The 25611-nt window shown below is 40.0% G+C and overlaps 1 protein-coding gene across 1 annotated transcript in view; it reads left to right on the forward strand.

Annotated features, from left to right (window-relative positions):
* adcy8 (adenylate cyclase 8 (brain)) overlaps positions 1 to 25611 on the forward strand; it is a 114587-nt gene that overhangs the window by 54980 nt on the left and 33996 nt on the right. Inside the window, exons 3-7 of the mRNA XM_046051554.1 lie at positions 8280 to 8410; positions 10069 to 10180; positions 11940 to 12067; positions 15686 to 15844; positions 17494 to 17764. Coding sequence (XP_045907510.1) covers positions 8280 to 8410; positions 10069 to 10180; positions 11940 to 12067; positions 15686 to 15844; positions 17494 to 17764 — 801 coding nt within the window. The remainder of the gene's footprint in view (positions 1 to 8279; positions 8411 to 10068; positions 10181 to 11939; positions 12068 to 15685; positions 15845 to 17493; positions 17765 to 25611) is intronic.

The raw sequence follows: 25611 nt of genomic DNA on the forward strand, positions 1-25611 counted from the left end.
ACACACACACACACATAGATAACACAATACAAGCAGAATATTGGTTATTTAGGAGTGACAATTTAGCCCAAACACAGGGGAAAAAAGGAAATGTTTGATGACCAATACTGGAACCCGGTGGTCGCTAAATCTTTGTTTAGTATATAAGCTGTTTATAAGTTTTGTAATTTGTTAACTAAAATGAACCCAAAACAGAAAACACAGTTAGCTTTGCCTCAAAATGAGCTATTAGTGTGATCTTCAGTCTCTGCCTATCTGTGTGTGTGTTTCAGGTAGCGGCTCAGGCTGTGTTGTTCATGTGTATGAACACTGCTGGAATATTCATCAGTTACCTGTCTGACCGGGCTCAGCGCCAGGCCTTCCTGGAGACGCGGCGCTGCATCGAAGCCCGGCTGCGACTCGAGACAGAGAATCAGAGACAGGTGAGTCCACAACATGCCACAAGACAGAAACGCTATACAAGGTCAAAACTGCTTGTGGTGCCTGGTCGTTATCATACACTGTTTTTGATGCAATGCATTTGTCATTTTGTGTGTGAAGTGTTTTCTTTTATTTTGGCACTTTATGGTGTTCAGATTGGGATTTTTCTACATTTGCAGAGAATACCCGTGTATGTTCACAAGAGCTGCCATAATATTTATACAGTAAACAGTGGAGCCTGAAAGCACCATTAGTGTGTTTTTTTGAATGGGACAGGTTTAAAAATGTTTTGCCATGTTAGCAGCATGGCATAGGAACTGTCGGTCGGTTGTCCACCACTTTGGTCCAGACTGAAATAGCTCAGCAACTACTGGATGGATTGTCATGAAAGTTTGTACAGATCTTTGTGGTCCCCAGAGGATGAATCCTACTGACTTCAGTGATCATCTGACTTTTCCTCTAGTGCCACCATATGGTTGTCATCTGTGCTTCAGAGTGAAATATCTTGACAGCAATTGGATGGATTCCAACAACAGTTTAAACAGATATTCAAAGTTCCAGGATGATAAATTCTAATGATTTGTGTGATTCCCAGACTGTTCCTGTAGCACCAACAGAGGGTTCAAATATCTCAAAACACACTGGTGCAAAATTTCTACAGATATACAGTGATCCCATGCTACCATGATGTTGAAAATTGTTTGTTTTTTATTTAAATATCTCAACATCTATTGGATGGATTGCTGTGAAATGTAGTTCACACATTCATGTGGTGGTGATGGAGCAGTGGATAAGACACATGCCTTTGGTGTGAAAGACCCGGGTTCAATTCCCCACTGTGACACATCCACCAATGTGTCCCTGAGCAAGACACTCAACCCCTGGTGTGCGACCTCTGACATATATGCCAATTGTCGTCAGCTAAATCCAAAGAAGGTTAATGTCCAGACTTCGTTGAAGATACCGGTCAGCTTACTGGTTGCTTCATCATGATGGATGGGCTCAAAAGCTATGGTGGAGTTTTAATGTAATTGGGTTGAGGGTTTGGGGTCAGACTGAAAGATCAGCCGTTGGGCTCAGACCTACATTTGAACCCTATGCAGAATTCTAACCTGCACACTTTAACAGATATTGAACTTGACCTTTAGATGACGTTCAACCACCACTGAACCACCATGGAAGCCAAAAAATGCTACATAACAGAATAATGTGTAGAATGATGTGCTTTTACTTCCTGTTGTGTAGTGATGGAGCTCAGTGTGAAGAGATTTTGATGAAGCGATTGATGGATTTCCGTTGACAGGGCCGAATGTTAGCAGCTCGGCTAATGAGCCTGCTGAGGAGAATAACAATGGACACTGCATCGATTCACTGCTGTCACGCAAACTGTGCATCAGTGCGGTGGACACAGACACATACACGGCTGCAAACAGAGCCTAACAAGGGCAACACGCACACACATGCTCAAATAGAAACAATACACATACACGTCAAATACACGTCTAAGTCAGATGGGCAGAGTAGTATACAAACAAACACACAGCCACACACACAGTGACACAAAGTGAGCTGTGTTTACGCAGTGGAGTGGATGGTCAGGCTCTGAGAAGCCACAGAAAGCTTTTAAGGCGTTGTGTTTCCTGGAAGGGTTTGGCACTGATAAGCTCTGGGATGGCTGTAATGGAGCGAGATGGGGCCCTGCCCTGAACAGACCACGTTAATGTGAACATGCTGTAAGAACACAGAGCCACGTTTCTGTTTACAGCACAAGGCAAGATGGACTCCTTCTCTGCGTCTTCTCCGTACTCTGTATTTTTTGTGTGTCTGTGCTATGAGGGCACGATGTGGATAGGAACTGCAAGTAGAGAAAAGGACTACAGAATTTAAAGTTGCACTAATTCATATTTTTATATTAATACTGATCAAATTACTGTGTGATGATTTGACTGGCAATGTTTGAAAAAAACAGGTCGTTTAAAAACACGTACAGCTGTTCTGTCTGTATTTTCAGAATCCTCAAAGACTGTTCCAACCATCTGGATGAAAAAATATCAGAGGCACAAACTGGGGGGTGGGGGTGGGCTACAGTAGTGTTATATAGGACACATTTTACTAGAACTAAAGAAAGAAAGGGGTTGTCATGGTGATGCAACATTGTAAAAAAACCAGTGATGCATTTCACTCACATAAAAACAGTTTACACTCAACATCTTAGCTCTAAACGCTAAAATAACATGTCAGCATAAATTAAAATTTACAGCAGGATCAAGATACACTTAATACGCTACTCAGTGTTATAGCTGTTGAATCCTGCAGGATTTTGTGGCTAGAAATACTATACTGCAGGACACGAAAAAACCTCTGTTCAGGTTACCACTTATGACTAAATCTGGTGGTATTCACAACTGAATAGCCTGCACTGCTATCAAGCATTTGTCAATAGTAAGACTAAAGGGAGTAGAGACCCGTACAGAAATACAGAACTGTTTTGATGTAATTAATGGCAGATAAGGACGGAAAGATTAAACAAATGACACGATTAAAGCAAGCTCATATCTCGTCACGTGTCATGACACGACTCTGCAGTTCCTATCATCTCTACAGAGTTTTATCATCAAACAAGCTCTGACAAACCCACTGCACACTGCCTTCACTGCAACATACAGCCGACAGTGAGAGACTACCTGGTAAAGAAAGAGGAGCCGAAAATAATACCAAACCAGAGCTTAAAGAAGAGTGAATATTGGACTTTCATTCATCAGGCGGACACAAAAGCCAGCTCTTAACTAAGATGCTAGCTACATCAACTTAAAATGTGATAATTTGTCAGTGTTGTGTTTACAGCTTGTTGTGCTACCCCCGGGTGATATTCGTACTTTTATTTACCCTGGGCTTTGTCTCTCAGGCTTCATACAGGTTGTCCTAATTTATTGGTGTGTTGCCGGGGCTCTACGCAGCCTGAAAGGAATACCTGCAGAACAAAATCTGTATATACTGTTTATATTCACTTTGTACCCTCAAATCTGAAACCAAATCTACGCCCTTCCAAAAAATAATAGTTAGCTAACAAAAGAATGGAAATCTAGTGTCTCCCAACAGCAGAGGAAGATGAAGATGACGTTCTGATAGTATCATCACAATGGCCAAAACGTGAATATGAAAGTCATTATTAAGTCATTATTTTAAGTCTGAAGGAACTGATCTTTACTGTTTTCGAATAAACCTCTTATGGTTCAGTGCAGGAGCAAAGCTTATGAACAGGAATTCACTTGAAACGCTGACATAAATTTGACATTCATTGCAGACTTTAAACTGGAAACCCACCAGCAGCCACAATAAAAACTGGACAAAGGAACAAAGTGAAGAAGTTAACACAATCTGAATGAGATATGAGGATAGAAGTTGTCAGTGAGTTCCTGTAGGGCTTCAGCTTGCGGTTAAAATCAAGCTGCGCTAATGACTTTCAGAGCTAATCTGACACTGAGTCCGCTGGCTCTCAGCTGTCCAAACCCGAGACCATGTCCAGTAGAGCAAACACACACTCCAGCCCCCATTAACTGTCCACACTGTAAAAAATGTCCAGCTGAGCAAGTCAGTAATGGCTGTGGTTTCAAACAATGAAAAAGCATAAAAATCCTTATGAGATGATATTTCCAGAAAATGACATTTACTGCGAAGAAAAACAACAATTATAAAGTGAGAATTTGTAATTTTCAAAATAAAACCATATTCAGTCACACAACACCTATAATGTACAGCTATCAAATTAACAAAAAGGAAATCCAATACAAAAAGACAGATATCATTAAGACATAGATATTAATAAAAGTGGTTCTTACCAAATATAGTAGATAGTGCTGAAATTTCTCTTTAACTTTCAGTTAGACAGTTAGATGTATAGTATGTATCGGCTTGTTCACATTGAGTGAAATAAGCAAATCCAAGACACAGCAAGGTTAGAAAGGAGAGGTCCAGCTCCAAGATCCTTTTTGGAATAAACATATTGTTGACATGTGCAAAGAGAGTGTGTAGAAAAATAAAATGCAATAAAAGTAGAAAATTAGAATTGATGTTACATTTTCATCTATGGTAAATAGATTGTGAAAGGCAGCCATTTATACATGAGGCATTTCTGATTAACAAAGATCCTAATGTGATTATTGAAGGAATCAAAAGTTTCCATGTAAATGCAGCTCCATTTGATTGACAGGTGACATCTCTGTGGTGCAACAGAAACATCACAGCTCTGAGATTGATGCGCTGACACTAAACAAAATCCAAACTGGGCTCCTCAGAGGTTCAAACTTTCAGTCTAAATTCAACACGACTCTGTAAAATCAACATTTCTTGCAGTGAATCTCCTGCACCAAACCCCGGAGCGTTTGGTTGCGATGCGGCAGCCGAAGCATTAGCAACGCTCCACTGAAATGTTTGTCTGTCTAGACCTTAATTTGGGGATGCACTGCTCTGCTTTCCAGCACAGATACCAGGTCAACACAACACAACAGAGCCGTGCTGAGAGCAGGAGGCAGCGTGACGGCAGAGATAGTTGAGCAGCAGAAACACCTGCTCTCCTCCAACACATTGTACACATTTTACACACTCAGCTGATGGCCATGTCCACAGTGGAGCCTCAGTAAGAGGAGCTGTCCAATCAGCAGCATCACAAGCTGCCACCGTAACAATAGCAAATACCTTCGTTTGTAGTGGAGTAAACACCACTTAAACACTTGCACCTTTATTGTTAAATAGTCTTTGTAATTTCATAATTTCATAAAATTTATTAAAATGAAGGAATATTGAATAAGCTACCTAACCAACATAAATACGTATTAAATGAAAGAATGACTGATGCTGGATTTTTTTTTTAAGTTTAAAAAAAGTATATATATATATATATATATATATATATATATATATATATATATATATATATATATACTGTATATATATATATATATATGGGGAAGATATTAGTTTTTACATAATCATTAATACACATTGGTGTATTGAATAGTGAAAAAGATAAAAGCAGCATGTTTGTAATTCCTTAATAAATATGCATAACTCGTGTGATTTACATGCTTTTTAGAAAATGTTTATTTTATTTCATTTTATAGTTTTTGTCTTTGGATGTCTGTATCCCATGATTGTCTCTGTGATTTTTGTTTTGTGTATTTTGACAAGAGGATAAGGAAATTTTCTGCTCAAATTGTACATTTCAGCTGCTGTACAGTAGCATGACTACATCATCTCTCTGTATGGGACATCGAGTGTGTGGTAACACTCTCTGATGCAGACGTAGTGTGCTGCATTTAACAATTCAGTTTTTTATGCAGTACATTTAAACTGGAATTTACATAATTCTAAAAACAACTACAGCTACAAAGGAAAACGACTGGCCCAGGTAACGTATATAGGGACTTTTAGGTGTTGTTGTTGTTGCTGTTTTTGTTTTTTGATGTGCTTTGACCAGCAGTGTACGGTTGACATGCAGAGTTTAGTCATTGCGAGAACCCTTATTTAGTCAGCCCTGTCAGTCTTTATACATATCACATAAAAAGTTATGTTCTATCAAATTGGACATTTGATTAACTATTGCTGCATTTTTTAAACTATGACTTATGATACATAACATTGGTGTTTTCCTAATCAGACTTTCCTGATTTGAACCAGGAGGTCTGATTCTGGTGGTGTGTGTGCGTGCGTGTGTTGGTTAAAATTTAGATCGAAGGCAGTGATGAAACAGCGTTAGTGAATTGTTAATGAATGTTGTAAGAATGAAAATAGATGCGTGTTTGTTTTAGCAAACAGTGAATGGAGCAGAGGATGCTCTCTCTCGCCCTCTCCTCTCTCTCTCTCTCTCTCTCTCTCTCTCTCTCTCTCTCTCTCTCTCTCTCTCTCTCTCTCTCTCCTCTAGTACTCCAGGTTTGAAGAGGCTCTTCAGAGCTCTCAGACAGCAGCGTCACTGAGTTCACAGGAGGTTGGATGATTATTTTTTACTGGTAAACTGTACAGTCTGCCAAACGGGGCAAAAACAACATAGTAACACAATAACAGCTTACATTTTCATTGATTGTGTCATCATAGAGCTAAAGAACAATACAGTACATGATAACATCTTACATGACTGCTGTCATTACCTCACCACATTCAGAGTTCATAATCGAGACAGAAAGACAGTCTCTTTACTCAACTGTTTACTTAGATTCCTTACATTCACATTTATGAAGATTTTAGTACTTTCTAAACTGTTCACTGCTGCCAAAGAATGAGGAAGTCTTTGCCTTGTTAGTAGAAAACGTATGGTCTTCTGATATGAACTAACAGAAAGTTAATTCGTGCACAGAGGAAGAACTGTTTTTAGAAGAATAAGAGGATATGTATTACAGTATTATAGAGTATATTATTATTATTATTATTATTATTATTATTATTATTATTATTTCTCATAAGCTGTTTTATTTTACACAAAGTTAATTCCATAGTGAATAAATGAGAACATGTACTGTAACTTCAGAAGCAGGTAGAAGTGGCAACATATTTCATCACTCTGACAGCACATGGAAAAGGAGAATAACAACCACAATGTAATTTCATATTTTCTATGTAAACACGTGTCTGTGTTTATGGATGCATTGCTCTGATATGTTGTATTGGTATTGCTCCAGATACTGACCTTATTGAGGGGTCAGGAATAGCAGTGATGTGACTGATCCACATTAAATATACGTACTTCCTTCCTTTGTCAGAGTCATTATGGAAATTCAGTGTTTCTGCTGTCACTTACATTGATCCAGTAACTGGCTGTTTCAGGACTGAATAATAGACCAAGTGACAAGTTTAGATTCTTTGCAGTAATTTTGTGTCCCTCTGTCTTTCTGTTAGTGTAGAGCACCAGAGACCAGCTGGGTTTTTGAATGTTAGTAGGATTTCTGGGTAGAGAAACTTGAGTCTTGGTTTTAATGTATTCAGTATCTGAAGGAGGCCGTTGCTTGGCGCTGCTGCTGATCCCTGAAGCCAAAAAAATACTGAGGAATGCTGCATGGCTCCCACTCCAAATCTGTTTCTGCTTTTGCCAAGTGACACTGCGTCAGTACAAAAACCACAAGACAAATTCAGTTGTTTGTGCTGTGCGGGCCTGGAGGCTTTGCAGGATCCTGCTCGAGAAGCTTAGGCTGGCAGAGTTAGAGTCATCTTTTAAATCATTTCTTACAGACAGGCCTTTATGTAATTTGTTTTACAGGTTGTTTTTTTTTACTAGGGTTTGCCTGTTTAATACTTAGTTCTTGTCTTGTGTCTCCATTTAATTCCTCTTAATCTTGATGTTGTGTTATTCACTGTAAAACACTTAAATCTCAAGAAATGTACAAATATTGGGTTTTTAAGTACCACTTCACCATATATATATATATATATATATATATATGTGTGTGTGTGTATGTATGTATGTATAGACAGACAGACAGACAGAGATGTATATTGAGACCTAAAAAATCTAGCTTTCTTTAACTTAGTGAAATAATCTGCTGGTGCAATAAGATGTTACTGTAGACAAAAACAGGTGTCACCCTCTTGGAAGGATTAGTGCACTGGAAAATGACACATTATACTAGCAACTTTTTGAAACTAAATAACAAGTTCAAATAACCTCTCAACAGTGGCTGATTCTTTTCACTTTTTCAAAGAAAATTTTACTTCCTTACTGACTCAATGATCCACAAAAAATGTATTAATAAGAAGGACATTTTTGCATTGCAGGTGTTTAACACATTATGTAATTTTCAGTTTGTTCAAATAACTGGCTATTACCTTTGTTGTTTCAGAGTATTAATAGGATTGCTTTTTCTCCCCCACAGGAGAGACTGGTGTTATCAGTCCTACCACGTTTTGTAGTTTTGGAAATGATCAACGACATGACAAATGTAGAGGACGAGCACCTCCAGCATCAGTTTCACAGAATCTACATCCACCGCTATGAGAATGTCAGGTGAGGCCACCAGTTTGGTTGTAATATAATAATTTATTCATCCTTTGAATGAAGTGTCTTAATCAATAGTAACTAAATGTTGATGCTACTGATGCTTCACGCTATGTCAGAACGCTCACAGGTGAAGCAAACCTCACTCTGACTCAAACTGACTACAAACACTCACACAGGGGTTTTCAGGTCGGCAAGCTAAAATGGTGAAAATAAACTAATTACATTTTACATTGTAACCTGTTTAGTTATGTTTAAGTTCCATTGGTGGCTTTAGCTGTGTTTTACCCGTCCTCTGAAGGGCTCTCAAATAAACTTACTTCACTCAACTTACTTATTTCATTTTATGGAAAAAGACACAGGAAGGAGGGGTGCTGAGGGGGGTCCCAGCGCCCCCTAACAAAAGAAAGAGCTCATGTGGACGAGCAGGAGATAGAGGGGAATATGCCAATGTGGAGTGTGGTCATAAAAACCTTCTTTGATCATGATGCCTGATGTTTCTCTGCAGCTCTGTGGTTTATCAGTAAAGTGTCTGAACTCCACTGCAGACTGGAGTCTCTGTTAACAGTGACAGACAGACGCTCGGCTCCTCTATGAATCCTCACTGCACTGCATTATTAGAAACTATGATGAACTGGTTGTGGCTCACATCGCTCTCTCTCATCCAGGCTCTGTCTCCCTCTCTCTCTTCATCTCCTGCAGTTCTCATGCATTAGTTCCTGTTGTTGACTGTAGTTTCTGTGGCTGCTTTCACACACAGTATGTTGGTGTTCGCTGTCAATAGCTATTAAAAGTTATCCTGGCCATTCAAATGAATACGAAAAACATGAACATCTTGCACCATTTGTATGACATCATTATATAGACTGACCTTCTCTCTGCGTCCCTGTGTAGGGGAGACCAGGGTCGGTAGGCACACTTTTAACTCTCTGCTGTATTTCTCTGGCAGAATTTATGGGAGAATATTCTAACCAACGGCAAATAAAAGGTTAAGACCCGAGCTATAAATAAATATTTTATTGTTTTTCATTAAAGTTTTTTTATTTTATTAAAGATTTATTGTACGCAAATGTTTTCCAAAATTAGGTGATTAGTGATTAAAGTTATTTTGTGCATTTGTGCCAACCAGCAAGATCACAGAGTTGGGTAGGGCCCCACATTAGTTCTTAAAAAGGGCCCCCAGATGCTTAAGGCCACCACTGTGAAGTTCCAGGAAGGTTCAGAGGTTCTCTAGTGCAGGGGTTTTCGAAGTCTAAGACTGTGGGCCTTCTCTTTAACATCCAAGCCTGGTTTCTAGGAAGCTATTAAGTCACTAACACAGGGCTCATCAAAGAGAAATGAGATCAACACTCATATTTGAGTTTCACGTTCAGTCACCATAGAAGTTGACAGGTCTTTTCACCCAAGTCTCTGACCAATACTGTAAGTTTCACTCAGTCTCTGTATCCGAGAATGCAGGTAAGTTTCTCATCGGTGAGGTTGATCTTTGAAACCTCTCACAGTGATCTGAGTGTGGTTACAGCTGTTTATCACCAGTCACTTATGTGTACAGGGAAAACAGGACAGAAGTTTTAATTGCATAAAATATTATTAAGTAATAATAAGTATTTGGATGGTTTTAAAGAACTGACCTGGATAATAAAGTGACATTTCCATATTTTATTCAGCATTCTTTTCGCAGATGTCAAAGGCTTCACAAACCTCTCCACGACGCTGTCAGCGCAGGAGCTGGTGCGAATGTTGAATGAACTCTTTGCACGCTTCGACCGCCTCGCACATGTAAGTGATTTGGCTTTTGACACCAGATACATGTATCTCTGTTATTATTTTTACTATAATGCAACGTTTCAGTATCAAACACTCGCTTTAAAGATGGCTTCTTTTACAAAGAACAGCGGTGGTTGGTTTAGATTCATGTCAGTCACACTTGATTCTAATGGTGACCAGATTTGTGGCTACAAAATAATATGAGAACATTCATAGAGATGTTTTCAACTACATCATGATACTTCTCACTGTCCATAGCCTGACATGGATTCATAAAAGCTTCGAATTTCCACTATAAGCTGTTTCTTTAGCCATATTTTTGTAGTTGTAGAGTTTATGCTTATGGTTGGACCATCAAGCAGTGAAAAGATCCGGTTGATTGTCAGTGTCTTCCAAAATGACATGGCCATTCCAAAAACAATTATTAGTATAATAATAATAGTATTTTCTGATCTGATAATTCTCTGGTCAGGGTTTGGTAACATCAGGCAACTAAAACTACTCAGTTGAGGTTGGACAAGGTCTCTTACGTAGAGAAAGGAAGTTTGATTTGACAAAATTGCCAAGGAAATGCTTAAATTTAAGTATATTTTTAATTTACGCATTTTCCAGGAAATAACAGTTTTCCAGGACCTTCGGGTGCCCATTTTTATGGGATCTTTAATGACCAATGCTTATGCTTTTCTGGTGAGGATAGTCTCAGATAGACAGGTGGATTATGCTGAGGGCATGGTTTCCAAGGTTTTTTATCTATAAGTCTAGATGCTCCTGATACTGCCATTATAATCTGCTGTAACTAAAAGGAAATGGCTTAGGAAATAACGTGGTTTAAGGTCTGTTCCATGTATCCCCTGTTCTTGCATCCCTCTAACTACAAGTTCCTGTTAATTACATAGAAGTCACTACATGACCTTCACTCCCAGTTAAATTTTAGATCTCCTCCGTCCTCATTCCACTTCTTGACCACACCAACCCTCAGATCTCTGCCTTTTATCCATGCCAAAACAAAAATGAAAGTATTTTAAGTGGTTTCTAAAAAATCCATCTTTATAGGCAAGCCTTTTTAGAGATATCCTTCCCTGTGTTATGTTTTGGTTTGTTTTAAAATTTAATTTATATTTATATATTAATTTATATTGTGTGTGTGTGTTAAGCACTTTATAATTGTGTGATTTAAAAGTTGCTATATAAATATGTCGATGCTAAAAAAAGTAAATGATTTGGTTCAAATTGCATTTCAAATTTAGAAAGATGGCCTCTTCAGCTCAGACCAGATTTAAACATAACGTCTGCTTTCTACCCTTTTTGTTTTCCACGTCTTATGGAAAAATACGTCTTTGGAAACAAACACTTAACCCAGATGTGAGTCAGAGCTCATCTTTTCTGTGACAGCCTCGCAGGGCTGCCAGAGCTCATGAAAGCTATATAAAAATACTCCAGCAGCCAAATTAATATTTTATTCAAAACAACAGAGTGAATAACTGATTCAACATTCACTCTACTGGACTGTTTGCTCGTCTGATATTAGAGTGAAAAGCATTTCAGGCCGTCATGCTTTACCAGTCAGGATTTCACAGTCAGCACTTTAATGCAGAACAGACCTTGTTTTCACTGGTGTATTCTTTTTTTTATTTGTCACATATATTTCTCTGTATTACTATTGCATATGGTATATATTATTACATACTACTAGTGCTCTTCTGTTGTAAGGTTAAATAATGCTGCCATAGATGGTGTTTGTCTATAAACTGATGTAATTGGTCTGTTGCAGGAACACCACTGTCTACGAATAAAGATCCTGGGAGACTGTTATTACTGTGTGTCTGGTCTACCTGAGCCCAGACAGGACCACGCCCACTGCTGCGTGGAGATGGGCCTCAGCATGATCAAAACCATCAGGTACTGTCTTTTCCATAATGCTTCTACAGTTGACCATTATTTTCAACTGTAGATATGTCAACTCGATCGATCCAACAATTACGCCCAAACTGAAATACTTCTCCAACTGTTGGATGGATTTTCACAAAATCTGGTCTTCACAAATAATATAATAACTTAAACAGACCCCTGACCTTCCATCTAGCGTTATGTTGGGTGGGTGACTGTCAGCTTCTTTTAATGTTTTTCTGTCTCATTATGTAGTGAATAACTATTGATACTGAAGAAAATGTAGCTATAAGGATTTATAGGCTTTTATCTGGGGTTTATTCATACTGCCGTCACTGGAAAGAGTTAGTCACGGTGATTCTAGAAATATATGTGTGTGACGTCTGTGTGTTCAGACATGTGCGCATTGGTTTCAGAAACTTAACGCTGCTTTAAGTACAGTTTGGAGGCACTATCTCTAACACTCCTTACATGCATGAAACATGCTACAACGTTTGAAGCTTAAAGCACAAGATTACACACACAGCATTAATTGTTAATTTATTATATTATTATATATATGCTGTTTCCCTGAAACTTAAAAAGAGGCTTTGAAAACATATTTTACCCCGAGGTGTTGGACAGCAGTGCTGTTATCTGTGAATATCTCATTTCTCACAGTACTCTGTATGCCAGGTCTGTGATCTGAAAGCAGCTTCCCTTCTATATTTGCATTTACAAGAATTTGCCCCTGGTTGTGTTTCTATAGAACATCAGTAACAAATAATGTATGCAATTACAAGGTTCAGTCATATCATACATCCATGCATCCCTGACACGGGAGAAGAAAAATATTTTTAGCGGTGGTATCTCTTTTTTTTGAAATTACACAACAGGGATTTACAGATCTCATAAGCTCATGAATCCTGACACATAACAGACTGTGGAATCTTCAATTCATGTAAAAAAGGAGGTGTGCAGCAGAAATAAAGTCTCCAAACACTCATTTAAAACACACTCGCTCTTGTACTTTTATTGGCATTTTTATTTCGATTATCTTCGTTGCTGTAACATTTTGACCCTGTCGCATCATTTTCAGCGTGACAGTGAGGGGAGGGGCACTGATGTTTAGAGGGAAAAGAGGGATTAGTGATGGATAAGCTTTGAGATTTGTGCTGAATATTATTAAGTCAATATGGTGAGCTGCCTACCGATGACCATTTTGTGCTTGACCCCAGCATCTGCAGCTTGTGAGGTACATGTAAAAGATGGAAAGTTGGGTTTGCACGTTTTTTGCTGGCCAACACAGTGTGTTGCTGGATGACTTGGCTTTGTGTTTCGGCAAAAGCTGAGGTTCAACCTTTTTGCTGAAAATTAAATGAGGTGGCATTTATTGACACACTGTTAACGTCAGTATGACTATTGTCTATAAGGGCTTCAGTGTGCTTCAAATGAAGTGCTTGTCTAATCATCTAACAAAACCCCTTCCCATACCTTCCAACAGTGGAATCAGGTGACATTTTCTGTAACTCTCTGTAACCAACAATCTTTACTGACTTTAAACAGTGTTTGGCCACAATGTTATCACTACTGCATAACATTAAGTCTGCACTTGTGTGGCACTTAGTTGTGTTTATACATGCAGATTAATATCTTTGTAACAATTTAATAACCTGAATTTACTGGATGTACTCTTTACTCTTATTTTCTGTTGCGTTTTAATTCTTTTGATGATGCTGTTCATGTTTACAGGAGGTGTGCTATCTATGACTCTGCACAAAAACAAAGAGGTCTAGTGCCTCTTCTTTCAACACCACTAATGCATGTCAAGATGCAATTTTCCTATTAAAATTGAATTGAGGTCAAACATGAGTGCGGAGCGGGTGAGACATGCTGTAGGTTAATGCATGTTTAAGGCTCATTTTCAAACAAATAAAAAAACAGCATGGATATGTGGTTTTGGAAATAAGAGTGATCTGTTTTAGAATTTAATTGTCTTCTTCACATTTACATCGCAGTTTACGCCCATAAGCATTTCAGTGTGGAACTTGGTGAAAGCTAATAGAGGTGCGACTGATGGCTTTGGATGGAAAATGCATCATGCCATGGAATGTAGTGTTTCGTCATAATTGTTCATAGCACCATCATCAGGGCAAATTTTAATTTCATCAGCCTTAGCTGTACTTTGTATTTAGTGCTTATTAGCAAATGTTAGCAAGCTAACGTGCTAAACTAAGATCGTGAACATGGACAACACAGTCATGTACTGACTGATACCCATACACAGGATGAGCCAGGGGTGGCCAAACTGCCCGATATCAAATCACCTGCCGTAATTTAAAAAAAAGAAAGGCTTGAGCTTATTTCTAATAAATTGCACATCCTAGTATAAAAACTAGATGTTTTTGTCATCTTTAACAACTACCAGCAAGTCCTGTCATTGCACTTGTAAGTTTGAACACTTCGAGGCACTGCTGTTTTGAACAAGTGCATTCTGGATTGTTTGCAAACAGGAATCGGGTTAATAAAGAGTCTCTGACATAGTGATTGCTTGTAAGGTGGGTGTGACTGTGACGGATGGGGGGAATTAGTGGTCATGTGGGTGAACCAGAGCATGGTGCTGACCTCTGACCTTCACAGGGAGGTGAAGAACTTTACCTGCAGAGTCAATAAAGCATCATCATCATTATCCTCATCAGAGTCATGACAAACTGCAGTTTGTTTGAGTAGATTCCAGCCCCGGGTGTCATTCAGCAGTCAACTGACTTTAAGCACCTGTCACAAACTCCCAGGATGCCTTTCACCTCACATTCATCACTGCTGTTATGAACCATGAAATGAGGCCGGGAGGCAGGGATGGGCATGACAGCCCTGTTTGCTCTTCACAGGCTTTTATCAGCCTCAGTTTGTCCTGCTTTTATTGAGTTTAGGGATAATAAAGTATGAAATGAGAAACAAATTATTAATTAAGTGTGAAAAGTCTGCTGAAAATATTTTTCTCCCCTGTTTAGGGCTAACTGATATGTGTGAAATGTATTGTGTTCATTTCTTGGTGAATTTATGAACATTGTTTGTCTGTCAGCATTATCTGTGTAGCCAAAGGTCATTTTCATGTATAATAATGTGCTGAATTAATGCACACAGACACTGCATTGTACTCAGTGACCCAAAGTTACCTCCAGACTATATAAAACAGACAAACATCTGCCCTTAAGTCAAGAGCACAAATTGGGAATGGTGAATGGGGGTTGAGGGTTAAAGTTAATTTACTTTATTACTTTCTGGATGTGGACGTGTATAGGTAAGGTATTGGTAAATATTTAAATAACTATATATTGTTTATATTATTTTGTTCTATTCTAAATATAAATACTTGTATGTTCTATGTATGTGTAGCATGAAGGTGCTACAGCTTACATTTTATTGTGCAGCCCTGTGTTGTAATAAATAAATGACATTGATTCCTTGATATGAACTCTTTGTATGTATATCTTTTATGCAGCCTCAGTTTCAATTCATCTGTTTAGGGTGTTATGGAAATGAACTTGCAGAGAACATAAACAAATTGAACATATAGTTTGTTGTTGACTACTAGATCCTTCTAATGGTTACTTTTTAAAACCTGAACTAGACTCATTGTGTTTCTTCCAGATATGTGAGATCACGAACGAAACACGACATCGACATGCGCATTGGCATCCACTCAGGCTCTGTGCTGTGTGGCGTGTTGGGACTCAGGAAATGGCAGTTTGATGTCTGGTCCTGGGACGTGGACATCGCCAACAAGCTGGAGTCTGGAGGGATCCCAGGGTGAGTAAACCAAAAGCTTTTTGGTGGGACATTTGCCTTTAATTTGATTGTTGGTTTTAATGGGACACATGGTTAGAGAGAAAGCAAAAGGATGCTGTCTGTCTGTGGTTGCATGATGAAGACTGGGTAGGTTTGGAATGAGACGTGTCTAAACAGTGAAGGACAAGAGATGTGGTGCTCTTCTTCAGTCTAAGACACAGACAGACTGTTTCCATTTGGACCTTGATTTTTGAGCCACAATTTGGTTCTTATCTCGTTTTCCCCCTGTTTTTATTATTGTTATTATTATTAGTCTACCATGCAGGCATGATCACTCAATCATGACTTGACAAAAACAGTCAGGTGCCAAAGTACATTTGGAAACACGTTTTAGCATTTTGCAGAGAAACACAGAGAGAGATGTCATCTAGTATTACTTTACAAGACGCAGACATAGTGGAAATTTAACAATCATGGAGGGACAGTGAACACACCAGTGCTTGTGTCATTTGGTATCACGTTGGTTCAGATCCACATGCGGGGCACCTGCTGCTGTGAAAATGGAATCGCGGGTGAGTTTATTTGACAAGTTGACTTTAAAAGGGTACTGCTGATGAGGAAAGTCAGACACATACAGAGAGAGAGAGAGAGAGAGAGAGAGAGAGAGAGAGAGAGAGAGAGAGGAAGAGCCGCTGTGTTTGCAGTGAGAGAGCAGAGGTGTAGGTGTGTGTGAGAAAAAGGTAACTGAAGAGAAAGGGAGCAGATTGAAGGAGTGAGTCAACACTAAAATAAGGTGCAATGAAGTAGAATAAAAATGATGAATGAATTACCCTACAAGAAAATACGTTATACACTGATACCCTTCCTGCCCCCTGCCTGGCCACCCTTGCCGCCAGAGTTACACCATCTTAAATGTTAATGAGAGCTCAACAGTCCAGGGAGCAGGTGTGTCACAGTTCTGTCCCTTGGAACCACAACACGAGACTGTGGATGTTTGTGTCATGGTTTTGGTCTCGGTTTTAGAACTGTTACAGCCCTAATGATTTGTGATTAAAATAATATTGTGCATTTGGGCCACCCTGTCCCATAACAGGGTAGTGCTGTACGTCTTTTTAAACGGGACCCAGATGCTTAAGGCCCCGTGTCCATCAAAGCGTTTTTTTCCTGTGGCCAGCGTCTTTTTTCAATTCATTGCTAGCTGAGCGCTGAGCTTTTTTTTTTCAGTCAAGAGTTGAAAAATGTTCAACTTTGTGAAAAACGCTGCGCTTGACACTTTCACTTTTTACCCAGCCGTCCAATCACAGTGCAGGAGGGGCAGGACAAACACCACACTGAGCCATATCAGCTCTTGAACGAAACGATGTGCCTCCTCGCTGAGGTTTTTCCTCGTCCGTAAGATCTCACAAACCCTCGTACTGTCCACTTGCTCTACATATTTCAGCATTCTCTTCATGCAGAGCAAGTAGGCCTACATACTTTGTGGTGACATTTTTACATTCAGTAAAATTAGGTAGCCTACTTGCAGAACATCACCACCTGTTTCCTGTCATGGTCACTTTAACTTTGGGTGTCAGAGTGGTGTGGAGGTCTTCTGCCTCCGAGTGGCCAAAAAAAACACTTACTGCATCTTTAAAGCATGATTTTTATTAAATGCTCCTTGCCCGTTCCAGGAGGATCCACATCTCCAAAGCCGCTTTGGACTGTTTGAATGGTGACTATGAGGTGGAGGAGGGCCATGGGAAGGACCGCAACGACTTCCTCCGCCGCCACAACATTGAGACATTCCTTATCAAGCAGCCAGAGGATAGTCTGCTCACCTTGCCGGAGGACATCATGAAGGAGGCGGCCAGCTCGGCCGACCGCAGGGCGAGCAGCACCACCTTTAACGAGGCGTCCTGGAGCCCAGAGCTTCCCTTTGACAACATTGTGGGGAAGCAGAATGTAAGTCCTGCTGCTGTTTACAATTCAAGTCCAGTTGTACTTTATCACACTGTGAAAAAAACTTCTGTCTGAACAGAAAACCGGTTCTGCAATTGAGGATTAAACTGTTGTTTTTATTCAAACATGGAATAATGTTTGTCAAATTTGCCAAATTGTAAAATAATCTAATCGTAACCTGTAGAGAGACTTTGTAAGTCTATATAAGACTTTAAGCCTCAGTGCAGGATGAATTGGTTTCTTAAGATGGATGCTTTTTGCAGTGCATGGGATATGTCTCACCTGTTTGTTGGTTGTTTTGTCATTTTTTGTTTTCCTGGGAATGAGTGGACGCCTTTCTGTGGAGAGATTGTATTACCATGGTAACGCCTCAATATGCGTCAGCCTGCCTGTTTGTGAGGATGGCAAGCTGATTGTGATCGTGTGGCCCATTTAAACATCCTCTTCATCCCTTCTTTATTTGTCTGTGTTCCCGTCTGCCCGTGACAACACATCAGCCCCCGGAGGCATCATGTTGACAATCTGGGGTTAAGTGTCTTGGAGACACTTCGCCTTGCAGAGAGAAGGATCTGGGGATTGAACCGCCAACCTGTGATCTATATATATATCTATATATATACACACACACACACATACACATTTAAGGTTCAGTTGGTTGAGATCATTGGTTTTGAAAACAGCCATAGTGATTGTAAATGAAGAGAGTTCTTCAATACATAAAACATACAAGATACTTTTACACCTTGGTATTTATGTAACTTTCTGTACTACAGAATTTCACAAACTGCTAGTACTACAGAATCTGTAGTACTAGTAGTTTGTGAAATGATGTTGCGTATGTCCAAAAATTTGGACAATTTGGCATTTGGAATATAATATACAATGATATGAAACTGAGCAAGGCAGCAAATGCCCACAGTTTGGAAGTTGCTACTAGCACAGGTTTTGTAAATGAAATGTGTTTATTTATTGCAAAAGTTTTAGCAGTAACTGTGATATTGTTTCAATGGGTCATGGATTCCTTCAGCACTAGTCACAATATCAACATGTTTATATCATTACATTAAGGTTACGATGTAAGATGATAATAATTTTTCCCAGCACTTTGAAATTTGTCTTCACTGTCTTGTGACAAATGTGCAGAACCAGAGTTGTTTGTTTCATCCCCTGCAGCTAACAGTGAACTCAGCGTTACCTCTTGTGTATACATGAGGATATGTGCAGCTCCTCCCTGCCGCAAGCCTGTCAGGAGCTTATAGCGTTTTACGTAACCGTGGGTTTGGATTCAGAGGAATGTTATTTCTGAAAAGTGACACTTCTTTGTTTTCTGGCACAATAAAAGGCTGTCAAGGCAGTCATTTCAAAGAGTGGCTCTTTGCATATCAAAGCCTTCTCGGAGGAGTTTTAAAGTGTCTTTTATGTTGTCGCTTGGCTCTGCCTGGAGCTGAACTTCTCCCTCTCTAGTGGTTTTCTGTCCTCCGGGTCCCCGTCCTGCCTTCCTGTTGGTCTGATTCAGTTTTCAGCATCACTGGATTGAGGACAAGGTAAAATATTAGTTTGTGTGTGTGTCAGACAGACAGAGAGGAAGAGGATGATGAAGAAAGAGTGGATTTTAATTTTGCCATCTTTAACAGTGAATGACAATATCGGCCGAGCCAATAAAACTAAGGGACAGGAACAGAAACAGATTTGTACATTGTCTACCGCTACTGCATCAGCCACTTTTAGCAGTGATAGTGATGCCTCTCAGGCCACTGTTGAGTCCATGGGGGTCAAATTGAGGACAGGAGATGTTGGGATGGTAAAGTAAAGCTTGTGTTTACAGACATGACGGTGACCTCGATCTTCTTACTATTTAAAACTATTCATTAAAAAAATTGGTCAATAAATTATCAGATTATCTTGACTGTCTAACTTTAAAGTTTTGACCTGAACAATCTGTCTGGCCTCTCAGTTCAATATTTGGAAGAATGAATTTTCATCAGAATCTGGAGACTACAAACATTCGCAGCCTCGTCTGTCTGGCTGGTAGTTGCTGAGAAATCTCACTCTGAAACAGTGTTGGACGCACAAACAAAAATTATAAATAAAAACTAAAATGAGAAAAAAATGTCAAGTTCAATCCTATTAAACAGGAAAAATACAACAAATTAATTATCCATGAAACAAGAATTACATTTAGTGCTGCAATCAATCAATGCTGATCAGTTTTCTCTTGATCAACTCATTGAATTAACAAAAAAAAATTCTTTATTTACATTAAAAATTTACTCTAATGTTAAAACTGAAGCTGGCGATTTACTTAATAATCTGAATCTTCATCCAACCAGTTCAGTTACTGTACAGAAGGCTGTATTTTACTGACATGGACAATAGGAACTTCCATTAACTGTAAACAGCTGGTTGAAGACATGTAATAAAGAGTAATAAAAAATGATTCGCTCTGCTGGTAACTGCCATGAAAATAGTATTTGGTATCTCTTGCTAACCACGTCCTTCCAGTCACCCCTATTGTGAAGTAACCTGATGACATCCTGTCCATCACTGCGTTTATGGGAACTATCAGGATTGATTTTCATTGTCAAACCCAGAAGACTGATCAGGAGGAAAGACTCGTGAGTCCTAGACAAAGAGTTCCAGCCCTGAAACGGACTCTTAGCTCTGTGTAGGCTCTCTGTACCGGCTGAGTGGCTCTGTCTTTACCTCTTTCATGCTTCGCTGTGTGCCTGCTGGCTCCCATGATGCACAGCACTGTCACAGTGCTTTCACCTCAAAGGAGGTTGTGTGTTTCCTCAGAAGACCCAGTTAGTCAGTGTCTCGACAGTGTGAAATCCAGGCCAAAAAGAAATGGGTTCATTTTCACATTTCCTTTTCGGTTTTCAGTCTGTGTTGGTGCTGTGTTTTTGACATGTTTTATTTTCATTCCTACTGAAAACTTTATTTAACTGCTGTCTGAGGCACAAGGCAGCTTGATCCCATTCTAGCTAATTTCTGCTCCATTTCCCTGTTAACATTAAAGATATGCCATAATGAAGGCCATAACACTAATTAACAATACTACTTATGTAAATAATGTCTAACTCACTGAAGTTACTGTTGAATACTGTTCCTTTTGGTTCAGTTTAAGGTCTGAATTAAATGAGTTTATCTTAAATCTCCAAATACACACCCTCCTTTTTTTGTTTTACTCACATGTACTCACTCAGAGTGTTTCATGAGTTCCATTATGAAGTCATTGGTTTCTTTGTGCATCATGTCTGCTTATAAGTGAAACAGAGTTTAGACTTCACGTCCCTAAACAATTAGTGTCCCAGTTCCTATTTTATAGATTAGGTATTTTATTAGTTTGAAAGATTCAGTTAAAGTCAAAAACAAGTTGGTCGTGCTCCTCTTATGCTACAACTTCAGTCTCAGCTTGTATTATGTAATAGAAAATCCTTAGTTTGTGATGCAGATTGCTTGTGGGGATTTTCAACATGACTGTTCAGTTTGCCACTGTGATATATTATGATATATAGTTTGAAAGAACAAAAGTCCTCCAAGTGTATAAGGCCAGAGCCATGCCTGTCACCCCATAAGACTATAAAGCTCATAAAACAATTGTTGGATGGATGAAAAATTGCTGTTCAAATGTAAAATGTAAAGTTTGCCCTTGCAGTTGATGCTAGAAGAATTGTCATATTTTTGGCTAAATCAAAAGAGTTTATCCTCTCTGAAGTTGCAATTTTATGAGACATCAGACTGTCAGACAGGTTTACAATTACAAATGGTCATGCAGAATCGGTCTGAGTCTAGAAGCTGCGCTGGACAAGTGAAAAAGTTGACCTGTTGGTGGTGCCACATTAAAAGTCAGGTTTTGAACAACTTCATTAGGATTCATCCATGAATATGTTTACCAGGTTTCATGGCAATCTGTCTGATAGTAATTAGTTCAGATCCATCATTTGCCCCGAAGTTTGTTTGTGGTTGTCGCCTTGAATTATAATTTATGGCTCTAAAGTACAAATTAATTTGTCAAACTGCTGACGTGAGACACCATACCACAATATCATCTGATATTACTGTGTTGTTGTTGTTCACACTGTCTGATCTTACCATCACTTCCCACCTCCACTTGCCTTTTTCCTGGCACCATGTGTTGGCATTTCCAAGGACAAATGTGTTCTGCTATTAATATTTATTATAAATATAACCCCATACTGCTTCCCCCATACAGCCAACCACTGCTCTCAACATCACACTGGCCAATATAAAGAACAGAAATGTCAGAGAAGGAAGCACGTGCCCTTTAAGCTGTATGCTTCCTCACGGACATGCATGCCAAAAACAATCACAGCAGCACAGCTCATAACACTGGCTACTGTCCCCTCTGATCCCTTGTGTCGTGAGTGGATGGGCAGGGATCTTATTGAGGTTATAAAATGACCGATGAAGTAAGGTGCATCTAACCTTTCAAATATAGAGTTGCACACTCTTTTCTGTGATCCATTTCATATCCTGTTGGTCCCAAAAGAGGGTGCAGTACAAAAACATGTTACACAGCTGAGCTTTCATTTTCAGACACAGTGTAGATGCCAGTGTTTTCTCAGATAGCTGATGTATCATTCTGAATTACAGGGCAAAGAGTATACAACACAGAATATCTGTAAAAAAAAAAAAAATGTCATCATGGGTTTGACTATTTTGCTAGATGAAAGAATTATGTAATTTAACTGAGTCTCTTGAAATAAGATAATATATAATTATATATATGGAAATCTATTGGGGATAAAAGTGTTCTGAAGGTTGCTTTTGATTTTCTGAACTGAGAAGAAACTAAAACAATATCCATCCTCACTCTGATAGTAGTCAGTAATCAGTCTGTGACGTTCAAAGCCTTTCAGCACTAACTGCTTCTGTAAAGGTGGAGAGTGCAACAGCATTAGTGACAGTGAAGTGATTTCTTACAGTTTGTGAAAAAATTAGTAAGGAATAAGTACATTTGGAAGGATTTTAAAAAATAAAATTGCACTTTGTATTAACAGTAGAGTACTGCAGGATGTCTGTAAAGGTTCTCCAGGGCTGCTGTCAGCTGTCTGCATTCCCCCCCACCCCATCTCATCCCTCCAGTTAGGTGAGGTGGGAACAGTTGTTCGTCATTCTGGTAGAAGTGACGCAGCCGACAGTGACAGAGCTCTGGCCCGTACGTCTGGTCTGGGGGGCTCTGTCAAAAGGGTGTGGCATCATATGCGCAATGCTGGTGTTGGACCAGGTCTCTAGGTTTCGCTCCTGAAAGGGAGAGGCAGTCACAGGCTGGTCTATCCGCTGAGGTCGCACAGATCATCCAAGCGTCAGGCATTCTCCACCGCGTCATGCTGTAAATCTAAGTGGTTGGGCTTTCAGCACTGATGCTCTGAGAGGGAGACGGATGCGTCTATCTGTTCGGTGGAATCCGTTTTCTCTTTCCTGCAAGGTCTGATGGAGAAGGGGCTGTCGCACTCAACCATCAAGATGTACACATCAGCTATCTCTGCTGTCACAAGGGGTTTGGTGAAAGAACAGTCTTCACCCAGCCCCTTGTGATGCACTTTCTGCAGGGTGTGAGAAGACAGCGACCGGTGTCGTGTCTCTCGGAGCCTCAGTAGGACTCTAAGGTCTGCACCATATGAGCCCCTGGAGCAGTCCTCATTAAAACTGCTATTTCTCAACAGCCTTGCTGCTAGCTCTTACCTCTGCTAAGAAGGTGAGTGAGCTGTGTGCCTGTCGGTTCACCCCATATGCATGCTGCTTCGTGGTGTCCACAGTGCAGCCGAATTGAGACAAAACTCCTCCTTTGTTCTTAAGAACATAAGGAACATGTTCAGGTCCAGGACAATAAATCAGGGTGCCTTCTACCCCCCTACCCCACAGGGTACAGGGAGGTGAGATTGCACCTGTTGTTTCCAGTGTGTACTTTGAAGTCCTATGTAGAGCACACAGCTGCACAGACGCACTGGTCAACTGTTCGTCTGCTTCAGTGATAGTGTAGTCAGTAAGACCGTGTCCAAGAAGAGCCTGGCCGGCTGGCTTTGTGAGTTAATCTTCCAAGCCTGGACACGGGCGACAACAGACCCGCCCTTAGCAGTGCGTGCACATTCCACTCGGAAGTGTGGAAGTGTCTACGACCCTTTTCAGTGGGGTGTGTGTCTAAGAGATCTGCACAATGGCATCTTGGCCCTTACTGTGCCCGTTTGTGCATTTCTATCTCTTGGATATGTCGGGCTGCTTCTCGGGATCCTGCTTGCAAAGTGTGACCTAGGATCTGTAAAGTGAGGATCCCGTGACTGCTGGGTGTAGAGGGGGAACATAGACTGGCGGTGCCTGACGTTCCAGTGAGAAGTCAGGGAAATCCAGGTATTAATGGTCAGGCCAAGCCTCTATCGGTCCAATGACCTTCTCATGGGTGGCCCACCATTTTGTCACTAAGGTGATGTGGCGGTTGGGGCTTTGGCCGGCCTGTGGCTGACCGGGTTGGTGTGGTAGACTTTGGCTTGCCGCGGCTGGGGCAGAAAGTCATCGGGCTCCACCCACCCACACAGAATCAAGTAGAGGGCGGAGCCTGTTTGAGATGGAACAAAGGTTATGATATGGTAACCCTACTTCTATTAGCATAGGCGGAGCCCTCTACCAATGATACACGTATCGGTAGTGACGTCCTATTGGTCAGCGACGTGCATTTCAGTGGGCAAGTGCGTGTGTGAGATTGGAGGAGGTAGTATCCATAGAGTCCAGTAGAGGGCTTCGCCTGTGCTTTTAGAAATAGGGTTACCATACTGTAACCTTTGTTTTTACACTTCGGTTAAGATGTAATGAGTTAATCAGTCAGCTTGCTGGTACCGGTGTTGGGCAGTAACGCATTACTGTAATAATATTACTTTCCCCAGTAACTAGTAGTGTAACTAATTACTTTTCTAAAACGGTAATATTATTACTAGTTACTAAGGCAAGTAACGCTGTGTTACTCGTGATGAATGAACGCACTATCCTTGTTGTGAATCCACCACTGTGCGGCAGCTCAGCGGTACCGGACTTTGTTGTTCATGTCCGCCGATCGCCAAAACTAACGGAAGAATGGAGAACGAGGGAGAGAGCGTTCTTTCCACAGCTGTAAGTATTCCCACTATTGTGTCACAGTCTAAGATGCAGAGAACGTTGTCGTCTAGTGTAAGCTTTCAACCATGGACATTTCTACATCTGATTTCTTGAAGCATCTGCAGAAGCAGCACAGCAACGTGAAACTTACAGAAAGAAACTCCAGCAACTGTAATCTGTAACTGATGCTTGGACTTGTCAGGAGACAGTGCCGTTAACGTAACGTCGGGATTTACTTGCTTTATTTTTTATTTCAGCCGGTGGTCTAAAGAAACAGGCCTAGGCTATATAATTTGTAAAAAAACACACTCCTTGCTGCTGTTGAATATGATATTAGTTAAAAAGTCGGGAGAGACGCTTTGTTTGTTTTATTAGCCTACAATTTGGATATTTATCAACGCGGATCGCCACAAACTGATTTTCAATTTTTTTTACTAGGTGTATTTAAAATCATCTTTGATTGAGGAGCTGTATTGAGGAGCATATATTCCTGCAGCACCTCCTCTCGCTCGCTCGTTCACTCCCTCTTTCTCTCTCTCTCTCTCTCTCCCTCTCTTTCGTGAACACCGCTGCACAAAGTTTAACCCCACCCCCACGCTGTCATTCTGTGGGAAACATTGGAAAGTAATATAGTAACGTAACTAGTTACTTTTATCACCCAGTAATAAGTAAAGTAATAGTATTACTTTTTTAAGAAGTAATACGTAACTAGTAATATATTACAATTTCTGAGTAACTTG

Source organism: Micropterus dolomieu, linkage group LG06 (assembly GCF_021292245.1).
Source record: "Micropterus dolomieu isolate WLL.071019.BEF.003 ecotype Adirondacks linkage group LG06, ASM2129224v1, whole genome shotgun sequence".
Taxonomy (NCBI): domain Eukaryota; kingdom Metazoa; phylum Chordata; class Actinopteri; order Centrarchiformes; family Centrarchidae; genus Micropterus; species Micropterus dolomieu.